Source organism: Octopus bimaculoides, chromosome 12, assembly GCF_001194135.2.
Source record: "Octopus bimaculoides isolate UCB-OBI-ISO-001 chromosome 12, ASM119413v2, whole genome shotgun sequence".
NCBI classification, from domain to species: domain Eukaryota; kingdom Metazoa; phylum Mollusca; class Cephalopoda; order Octopoda; family Octopodidae; genus Octopus; species Octopus bimaculoides.
The window spans coordinates 64,391,122-64,402,313 of NC_068992.1; the positions used below are offsets into that span (position 1 = coordinate 64,391,122).

An 11,192-nucleotide genomic window follows, 5' to 3' on the forward strand; every position below is an offset into this window, starting at 1 on the left:
GATAGTCAGTAGGTAAACTTATCAAAGGTTATCATTTAAATACTTAGAACATAATTCCAAACAGTGTGTGTGTGTGTAGTCTGACAGATAATAGATAAACTGATGAAAGGTTACTATTATGTAAGCATTTAAAAGATTGTTTCAGGTCGTGTTTATATGCATGCTTGCACACACACACACACACACACACACACACCACATTTAGTTGAATCATGGGCATTCTCAAATGCCAGATGAAAAGTTCTTAAATGAAATAAATGTAAATATTCTAATATGTTTTACTTTTGTTTCATTCCACTTCATTTTATTTCCTTGGAAAATTTAAAGACTTTCTGTACTTCTATATAAATAAAATAAGAGACAATTCCTTCATTCCTTTTGACTAAACTTATTACCAACAGCATTTTATTCCTATGTATGTATGTGTTTGTTTGTATGTATGTATGTATGTCTATCTGTCTATCTGTCTGTCATTATTCAATTTTATTTTATGATTTCTTGCCAACAGAGAAAGAGCTGGTTTCTGACCTTGATTCAAAGCTTCTTTATTGGAATTTCAACACCAACAACAGAGTATTTTTGTATGTATATATATATATGTATGTATATGTGCAGATTAGTTTGTTTATGTTCCCTTAAGATAACAGCTCAATGAAAGGGACTGATTGAATGGGTATCAGCCTCAACTTGGTTGCAATCCAATTATTGAAACAATTAAAAGGCATATCAAAAATAAAAGATATTACCTTTAGTAAGGCAAGTGTACTTTAGAATAATCTAATCCTAGATATACTATGTCTGACAAAAAGGTAAAAAAAAGATGAGATGGTCATAACTGGAGCATCATTGATCACAGATCTGCTCAATCAGGTTTGACCAGGTACTATGCAATAAAAGCAACAACAGTTCCGAGCAAAATCGAAAGTGTGTTTATTTCAAAGTTTAGTGAACTAAATCCAGTGGAAATTGTGCCAACTTTTAAATTATTCTGAATTATCTATGGTAAGTGATTCTAAAATGTCAAGTACCATTTAACTTTCTAATTTTGTGACGGTGACCTTTCACAATGACCTCTTTGTTGTTGTGTGTAGTTATTGTTTTTTTTTTGTTTTGTTTTACCTTATTCTTTTTATTTTTCCTGTGGGATACATCTCCCACAACCTTTAAAACTTTCACAGTAGAATGGTAACACCTCTACCACCAAAGGTTCTGTGTACTTTTATGCGATTTCATTTGCTTAGATCTTGAGTCTTTAAATCAAATGTCAAGTTAGGGGTTCCAACAAGGTGCTGTTCTGATCTAACTTTCTGTTACTATTTTCTTTTTCCAACATAGAAGTCAACATAGTATATAGTGTAAACACGAAGATTAAGCATTCAAACATTGTCACTATCTTTCTAGATCCTGCTGCATTTCACATGGAATTTTTCATTCCACAAAATTGTTTTGGTGTATTAGTCAACCTACCTTTTTTATGGTTGTAAATTTTGGTCTGAAAAATTCAACTTGTATACTGGAATATGCAGTAGTTGTAGATGGAAACATACTGACTAAAAGACCACAGATCATTGTTGTAAAGATTGGTGCCGGATGATTTTATGATTCAGATATTGTCATCACTTGTTCCACTGATTGAAGTGTTGTTACCAGTTTTCAGGGGTTCCTTTGATCACACATTTGTTTCCTAAGAATTATATGATCTTAACATTAGTACCTGTTGAGTTTTTGATTGAAATAGTGTCACTAGGTAAGCTTATGAGCAAAACATTTTTAGCAAGGGATCTTATGAGCAAAACATTTTTAGCAAGGGATCTTATGAGCCTAAATTTATTTCCTGGAGATCGTATGATCTAAACATTGTTACCGGGGAAGATTAATCACAAAATCGTTACCTCTAAGTGACCATTCATCCTACTAAGTAGTGGCTCCTTGAATCATATCTTATTTTCTAAAAAAGACAGGATTGTCATGACTAGAACGCCTTTGCTCATAGGTTTGCTGAAATGGGATTGGCCTGGGGCTAAACAAAATCTAAACAACAAAATAATAATAATAATAATAATGATATAGAAGACCTACAAAAATCAACATTGCTTGGAACTGCAAGAATTCTTCACAAGGTTCTTGAAGCATGACCAGTAAACCAGTGTCACCTTAGTCTGTTGGCTGTGGACAAGCTGACACTTTCCATCATACCCAGCAAAATAAAGCTGAGAGATTTCATCAAATGATAATAATGATAATAATAATGGTTTCAGATTTTTCCACAAGGGCAGCAATTTTGGGGGATGGGGTGAGTTGATTACATTGACCCCAGTGTTCAACTGGTACTTATTTTATTGATCCCCATAAGGATGAAAGGCAAAGTCGACCTTGGTGGAATTTGATCTCAGAACGTAGCAACAGGTGAAATACTGCTAAGCATTTTATCCAGCACACTAATGATTCTGCCAGTTTGCCACCTTAATAATAATGATGATGATGATGATGATGATGATACTGCCAATTATTGTTGGGTCCTTGGGGATAGCATTAGAAGGCATCAAGGGGAATATAAAGGAAATCGGAATAGAGTAGAACTTTTACAAAAAGTTTGCCTCTTTGACATGGCCAGAATAATCAGGAAAGTATTAGACAGCTGAAAAGAACGGATAGCATGGCACCGTAGGCTGCAGGCGGCAAGCCTGCTATGCATTCAAAACTCCAGGTGTTCCAACAAAACCTGAGATAAAAAGAAAAGTAATAATGATGATGACAGTAATGATGTTTTCTCATTTCAGAATGAATCCCGCCGCTCTGAGATGTTAGCTGCAGCATGTGCTGTTGGTGTTGCTTGCACATTTGCTGCACCAATTGGAGGTGAGTACTTTGTTGTTGTAGTTAAGCCTTGGTCATCCTTGACCTAGTAGGCCTATGGTCAAAAATATTCCAACCACGACTGACCCTTCTTTTTGTTATCTGAGTCTACTCCTTCTATTAAAATAGTAAAGTATGAGTTTAAAGAGTTTAACTGTTATTTTTAGCATGTCCAGTGGCTGCATAGTGGTGTTGTTTTTGTTTGTTTAGGCAGTTACTTGTATATGTTAAGATCTCTATTGGTCAAGTCTGGCCACACATCTGTACATGTATTCACATGCCTTGGTTAAGATTTCATGAGGAAGATTGACCACGCCCCTGCATGCTAGTCTCCCATTTCCATGCCACCCATGTTTATCCAAGGGAAGGGTTGTTGTCTTATGGCAAGGGTCCACAACTCCTAGGCCAGAAACCAGTACCAGGCTATGGATCATCTGGTACTTGACTGCACAGAAAGAATAAATCTCTTAATTTTATTTCTATTTCATCCAATATCACAGTCTGCAGAGTGTTTTTGCACCATATCTCTGTTATAGAAGTTATACATACGTATTATATATGTAATAATTAAATTATATATTATGCACTTTATTGTGTTTTGTTATGTACGTAATACCCCAGTCTGTGGAAAAATTGCCTTGCATGGAATTGGTCCATGGCACCAAAAAGGTTGGGGACTGCTGCTCTAGGGTTTATACGTCTTGACACTTGTGTTGTCACTGGTGTTATTGTCAAACCATTAAGGGCTGTAACAAATAACATTAGATATCGTTCTATATTTAAGAGATGAGGAATTATGTACATTATTTACATTATTTACATTTGACAGATATTTGTTAACAAACGAGGACAAATATCTGTAAAATGTAAATAATGTAAATAATGAACATTAGATATCTTTGCCTGACCCTGTTTATTTTCACCTGACTATGCATTGATACCATGTGGTTAATGGAATTCTATTTCTCCCTTGTAAAAACAATTCCAATATGTCTAAATAACTCAAGCAGTTTCAACATGTAAAGATCAGTGCAAAATAAAAAACAGCCCTTACTTGCAACATAGGTAAAGGTTAGCAACAAGAGGAGCATCTAACTGTAGAATACTGCTTCAATAAGTCTCACTCAACCCATGGATAAAGGCAAACATAAAAAACTAGGTAGATGATGATGATGATGTTGATGGTTGTGAGGAAAACCAGTGTTGTGGAGAATGATCCTTTCTTGGTTGTTATACTTCTCAATAGACGTGTCATGAACTGTGAAGAACTTTTTAAAAGCTTATTTTGATCAGTAAAAACTCCCTATTGTTTTCATCTGAGACCTCATTTAACAACATTGATTGGTTTTTTTTTTTAATTCTTCTGACCAGGAGTATTGTTCAGTATTGAAGTAACAGCCACATTTTTTGCTGTCAGAAACTACTGGAGAGGATTTTTCTCTGCTGTGTGTGGGGCACTTATTTTTAGGTTATTGGCATTTTGGTTTAAAGATGAAGGTAAGTTTCTCAACTAATCATTTTTTTATTTTTCATCAGCTATTTCTTCCCCCCACTTTCCTTGGGGAAGGTAGGGGAACACTACAAAGGGCCACAGAGAATTAAAGGGATTAATTTTCATGAGGGTGATCTCTTGAGTAGGTTGCCATTTTTGTGCACAGACATGGCTGTGAGGTTAAGAAGCTTGTTTCCCCAACCATGTGGTTTTGAGTTCAGTCTCAGTGTATGGTATCTTGGGGTAAATATATTCTACTATAGCCCTGGACCAACCAAAGTCTTGTGAATGGATTTGGCTGCTGGAAACTGAAAGAAACTTCTCATATGTGTATATATGTATGTGTTTGTGTGTGCCCTTGTCTTGATATCATCTGATGATTGCAAATGAACATCACCATCCTAGAAGCGGTGTGGTTTCATTTCTAGCCTTCTTTGAAAGACATGTCTGGTCATGGGGAAATATTACCTTACTTGTAAACAAATGAGGGTTGGTGACAGGAAGGGCGTCCAGCTGTAGAAGAATATGCTTCAGCAGATTCTGTCCGACTCATGCCAGCATGGAAAAGTGGATATCAAAATGATGATAAGGATGAATGTTAAAAAAGCTGACCTCTTCAAGAACGTTCACATACACTTGTTTGTATCTTGAGTGGAAGCCACAATGGGGTGGGGGTGGGGGCGCTGGCGAGGAAACAGACTTGTCAAGACGTGGTTGTGGACAGTAGTGGCGGACCTGAGATATATATATATATGGACGTGGTCCTAGAGCAGTTCATAACAGGTCTTGTGATCATGCTGAGGTGGAGATCTCGCACTCTCTGATGCTCCATGGGAAGTGATAGGCAGTTGGACTATGACTTCGTTGTCTGTTATAACTTGATTGGGTAAGTGTCCTTCTATTATAGCTTTGAACTGGTGTGTGAATTTGGTAGGTGGAAACTGGATGAATCCCAATATTTTTTTTCTGTTATTTTCAATATTCTGTCATTTGTTTGAAATATTTTCTTATTGCAGAAACCATAACAGCTTTATTTAAGACAACTTTAAGAACAGAAGTGCCATTTGATGCTCTTGAATTGATCATTTTTGCAGGAATTGGGTAAATATGACTGTATTCTAATATCTATATATCCATCCAGCCATGATGGCGTGTGTGTGTTGTGTGTGTGTGTATGTGTGTGTGTGTGTGTGTGTGTGTTGTGTGTGTGTGTATGTGTGTGTGTGTGTGTGTGTGTGTGTGTCTGTGTGTCTGTGTGTATTTCTCCCTCCCTTCTCTCTCTGGTACTACACTAATTAATGTAATCTTCCTATTTCGATGAATGTTGTGTGATTTGAAGGAGATTTGGCTGCTATTTCTAACAGGTTGTTATCTATGGTAAGCGGTAATCTATAGTTCCACATTCACTCTGTCTGAGCAGATATATATGCTCACAGGAATTTCAACTGTGACCATTTTTCAGGAACCAGACTGCTATAAATTTTTGTATATCAAAGACTACACTGTCCAATGCGTTACCTTCTCTTTTTAAAATGGTATGATGTGAGCTGAAAGAGATTTGGCTGGTATTTCTAGTAAAACTCTCACACAAACACTCCCTTCTATGAATTTTGTATGTTGTCTGTAACACTATGTCATACAATCCCTTGAAACTAGACTAGTATATGTATATATGTATATGTGTGTGTGTGTGTGTGTGTGTGTGTGTGTGTATATATATATATGACTGGTGTCTTTTAGACATTCTACTAAATCCACTTACAAGGCTTTGGTCAGCCAAGGGCCATAGTGGGAGACGCTTGCCCAAGGTGCTATACAGTGAGACTGAACCCAGAACCATATGGTTGTGGAACAAACTTCTTACCACACAGCCATACCTGTTCCTATTTCAAAAATTTTTACCAAGACTAGTTATTAGTCATTGAAGAATTTTTAACAAATTAAAATTTAGAAACAAACGCTATTTTGTATTCTAATCCCTCGCTTTCACCATTCTTTACAATGTCGCTGGCCCTCAGGTCTGTGACATAACAATCTAACGTCTGTCATTTTCTGGTTGATAAAATACTGCACATGACTTTAAGCTGTATCTGGTCATGGGGGCCTGGTTCAGAAGTTCCAAGGTTTTGAGGGGTGTGGAATCATTGAGTCACCAGCAAGCAAATGAAATGTTAGCATGGCTATGTGATAAGATGCTTGCTTCCCAACCACATGGTTCCTGGGTCCAGTCCCACTGTGTGGCAACTTCTACTATAGCCTCGGGCCAACTAAAGCTTTGTGAGTAGATTTATTGATGGATGCTGATAGAAGCCCATTTTGTGTGTGTATGTCTTTGTTTGTCCTCCACCACCACTTGACAACCAGTGTTGGTGTGTTTACATCTCTGTAACTTAGCTGTTCAGCAAATAGAGATCAATAGAATAAGTACCAGGCTTAATAAAAAAAGTACTGGGGTTGATTCATTTGTCTAAAAATTCTTCAAGATGGTGCCCCAGCATGGCCACCCCAGCATGTGGAGGCACATGGCTTAGTGGTTAGGGTGTTGGACTCATGATCATAAGATAGTGGTTTTGATTCCTGGACCGGGCAATGCATTGTGTTCTTGTGTAAAACACTTCAATTCATATTGCTCCCGTCCACTCGGCTGGTAAAAATGAGTTATCTTGGAATGGACTGTCGTCCTGTCCAGGTGGGGAACATGTACACCATAGAAACCAGGAAATCAGCCTTTATCAGTTGGTATAATTCCAGAGGAAATCTTTACTTAGCAGAGGTGCATAGCTTAGTGGTTAGGGTGTTGGACTCATAATTGTAAGACTGGTTTTGATTCCAGGACATGGTGACTCATTGCATTCTTGAGCAAAACACTTCATTTCATGTTTTGCTCCAGTCCGCTCAGCTGGCAAAAATGAGCAATCCTGCAATGGACTGGCATGGGGAATATATACACCATGAAACCGGAAAACTGGCCCTTATCAGTTGGTATTACTTGAGTAGGTACCTTTTTTAACTTTCTCAACCCAGCATAGCCACAGTCTAATGACTGAAACACATGAAAGAAATAAAATATAAGGAAAGTCTGTCCATGGCCAGGATCAACCTGCTCAGTTAGCAAACTACTGCTATCATATGGAATCATGACATGCTCAGATGAGGCATCCGGCTATCAAAAGACCAATATGATTTATTGGTCCAAATAAGTTGCCTAGCCAGATGATGAATATGATGATGACGATGGCACTTGTTATTCTTTCATAAAAACTTAGTAACTTCGTTTTATACTTATCCATTTAATTATAATCTACTTTGTGTTGTAATTACTGGCTTTATTAAGTAGGTACATTACAGCATTTTTAAGTAGGAACATTAATCTATAAATCCAGCTCAGAGTATAGGTTTACTACTAAATATAGGATGCTTGCGTTTCATGCAACTCAGTTATACGTGCACACATACATGTCTTCTCTTATTATTCACAAATATACACCTACAGATATATACGCACAGAAATATGCACAATCAGCTATACACAGATGTGCATATACAGAAACTTTTGTGTGTGTGTGTACATATGTGTGTGTACATATGTGTGTGTACATATGTGTGTGTACATATGTGTGTGTATATAGATGTGTGTGCATATACATGACTGTATGTATGTGTGTATGTATATATGTATGTGTGTATGTATGCGTGTGTGTATATGTATATGTGTGTGTATGTGTATATATATATATGGATGTATATGTGTATGTATGTGTATATATATGTATGTATATGTGTGTGTATATATGTGTGTATGTATATGTGCATATGTTTGTATATATATATATATATATATATATATATATATTTGTACCCACAAACTCACTCATACACACACACACACACACACACACACACACAGATTAATTTCAGTGGTATTGCTTTGCACTAGTGTCATTATTCATCATTATTCATTATCTTCTTATTTCAAAGCAATTAAAACTTGATAGTTTGCATGAACCAGCATGGAAAAGAATTACAGAAGCCAATGAGAAATGTCATAAACATTGCTTGTGCTGTTAGAAATAGCAGCTAATTTTTTGTTAATCCTTTAAATACCAACCTTCTAGAAAGTGCCCCAAGTTTTATGATACAAATACTTCATTTTAAAGTGATATAAAGGAAATCCTCCCATTCGTATTGACAGTTATTTTTAACAAATTTTTCATTATTTTAAAAATCTATTGAAACAAAGGCAGTGAAGTTTTAATAGAAATATGGCCGTGAATAGTTTAAAGTCCTATCTTACCAGCCTCAAAAATCTACAGATGATTTACTAGATAATGAGGTTGTAGATGTACTGAGCCTAAAAATAGATGGACTGGTCAAATCTGGGGTGTCTTTGATCTTATATCTATTGAATGGGTGCTGACTTGGGAGTCAAACAACTACATCATCATTAATGATATAGGAATCAGATTGGTCAGATTTGGACAAGTCTTCTGTTTCTTTACACATTTGATCTTCAGTTCTTACCTTGAACAAGATTGTCAACTCTTCATCATCATTGAACAGTAGTTGGAGTTTGGTTTACAATTCCTTTGTTGCACCATCAGAACAACAAATGACCCCTGGTGACTCTGTTGACAGGCACTATGGGCTCCTTATGCAATTTTCATTGGAGAACTTAGAAATATTTCTTACAAGACACATCTGGTAGTAAAGATTGTTTGCCAACATAACATGTCAGTCCTGGTTTAGGACTAATATTGCTGTAATTTAGCCCCAGGAGATATCGTCTCCAGCTGGCTGTACGACACGATCTGTGTCCTTATATTTTTGAACAAGGGAATCTAGCTCAAAACAATATCTGTGTATCACGATTTCTGGGTTATTTCCTTTCATCAGCACAGAATAATTGATGAAGGGAAATAACCCGGAAATCGTGATACACAGATATTGTTTTGAGCTGAGTGGGGGTGCTAGATTCCCTTGTTCAAAAATATAAGGACACAGATTGTGTCGTATAGCCGTCTGGAGACGATGTCTCCTGAGGCTAAATTACAGCAACATTCGTCCTAAACCAGGACTGCCTTGTTATGTTGGCAAACAATCTTTATTACAAAGTACTGTTGCTGAATATCTCTTGTTATGAGATTTAAAAATAGTAATTTTCTAAGACACATCTTGTTGGTGCTGGCCAATTATGGGAGAGAGAGAAAGGGAGGAAGAATTCACTCCAGTTCTTAAATGATACTTTATTGATTTATTTCCAAAATGACGGAAGGCAAAGTTGACCTTGGCAGATTTGAACTCTGAGTGTAGAGCCACAATAAACAACACAAGACATTCTATCTGATGCTACGGTGATTCCTTAATTCACCGCCTTCTGTTTACAATACATTTTGGAAATAACTTGTCAAAATAAATCATATATATATATACATATATATTATTTATTGGATGTTGTTTATGTTTATGCGTTGCCTGAATACAATGACATGGATCTAGTGACCGTCACATGTTCTTGTAAATTATTGTGCAGTCAAGCTAGTGAAGGAGCCTGTCCATAGATGCTTAATTCACTAGAAACAGCAGACAAATTTTCCTTGATTCTTACTGTGTGTTTTTTTTTTAAATGAAAGGACTGCAAATAATCTCAGATATAATCTATTAGATTGTTATGGCCATGGTTACGAAGTCTTAGCTCATAGGCCAGATTGACCTGGTGCTGCACAGAATGCAGCACAGAATTTTGCCAGTGAACAGGTCGCGGTCTCAAAGCTACGAAAATAGTTTGACAAATTAAGTCTAAATGTTGAAGTGAATCTGACGGCTTTTGTGTGTTATTTTAAATGACTTATAAACATCTTCCACACTGCAATTGTTTTTGTTCCAACACACGATCTCAGATCAGGTCACTTGCTATGCAAGTACATCTCCGTAATTTCATTTAGTTCACTTCAAAACAAGAGGTTTCTCCCACAGAATAAGAGGCAGGCACAGGTAAGTTAGAAACAAAAGGCTTAACGATTACATTAACCAATGTGGTCTTACCTTTTAAACGCACTAGGATGTGATTTGAGGTAGGTTTTGCTTATTATTATTTCTAGCAGGTTGAATAATCTTGCTTTGATAATCTATGTTTTGTCCTGGCGTATAATCTCGGTTTTTTTCCTATTTCAGCGTAGCATGTGGCTTAGGTGGGTCTCTCTTCATTTTACTTCATAGAAAAATAATTCTCTTCACCAGAAGACACAAAAGGATGTCTGCTTTTCTACAGAAAAAGTAAGCATAATCTTTTTTTTTTTATAAGAAACTTTTCCTTGTGTTTCAACAGTGTGACATGAAATTTATTGTTTGCTTTAAAATATGTTTTATCTTAGATCAAGGGAAGTAATTCTTGCCTTTGAAACAATGAAATGCATTTCAATATTTTAGGACTAAGCATTAATTAGACAAGATTAATTAGTATATATACATACATGATATCATCATCATTTCAATGTCCACTTTTCCATGATTACATGGATCAGACAGAATTTGTTGAGGCAGATTTTCTGTGATTGGATGTCCTTCCTGTTACCAACCCCTACCCGTTTCCACGTAGGGTAATATTTTGGCATAGCCGGATGGAAGATCCAGAGGGATGAAAGGCAAAGTTGACCCTGGCAGAATTTGAACTCAGAACATAAGGACGGATGAAATGCCGCTGAACATTTTCCCCAGCATGCTGGCAATTCTGCCAGCATGCTGCCTTAATAATAATAATAATAATAATAATAAAGATGATGATACACAATAAGAAGGTGAAGGTGCATGGCTCAGTGGTTAGAGCATCGGGCTCACAATCATGAGG

At 36.5% G+C, this 11,192-nt stretch overlaps 1 protein-coding gene across 7 annotated transcripts in view; it reads left to right on the forward strand.

The window, feature by feature from the left end:
* LOC106884491 (chloride channel protein 2) overlaps window positions 1-11,192 on the forward strand; it is a 154,668-nt gene that overhangs the window by 91,820 nt on the left and 51,656 nt on the right. For all 7 annotated transcript variants that reach the window (XM_052972228.1, XM_052972230.1, XM_014935906.2 and 4 more), the window contains exons 7-10: window positions 2,781-2,859; window positions 4,228-4,353; window positions 5,365-5,449; window positions 10,520-10,621. In XM_052972228.1, the coding sequence (XP_052828188.1) occupies window positions 2,781-2,859; window positions 4,228-4,353; window positions 5,365-5,449; window positions 10,520-10,621 (392 nt within the window). The remainder of the gene's footprint in view (window positions 1-2,780; window positions 2,860-4,227; window positions 4,354-5,364; window positions 5,450-10,519; window positions 10,622-11,192) is intronic.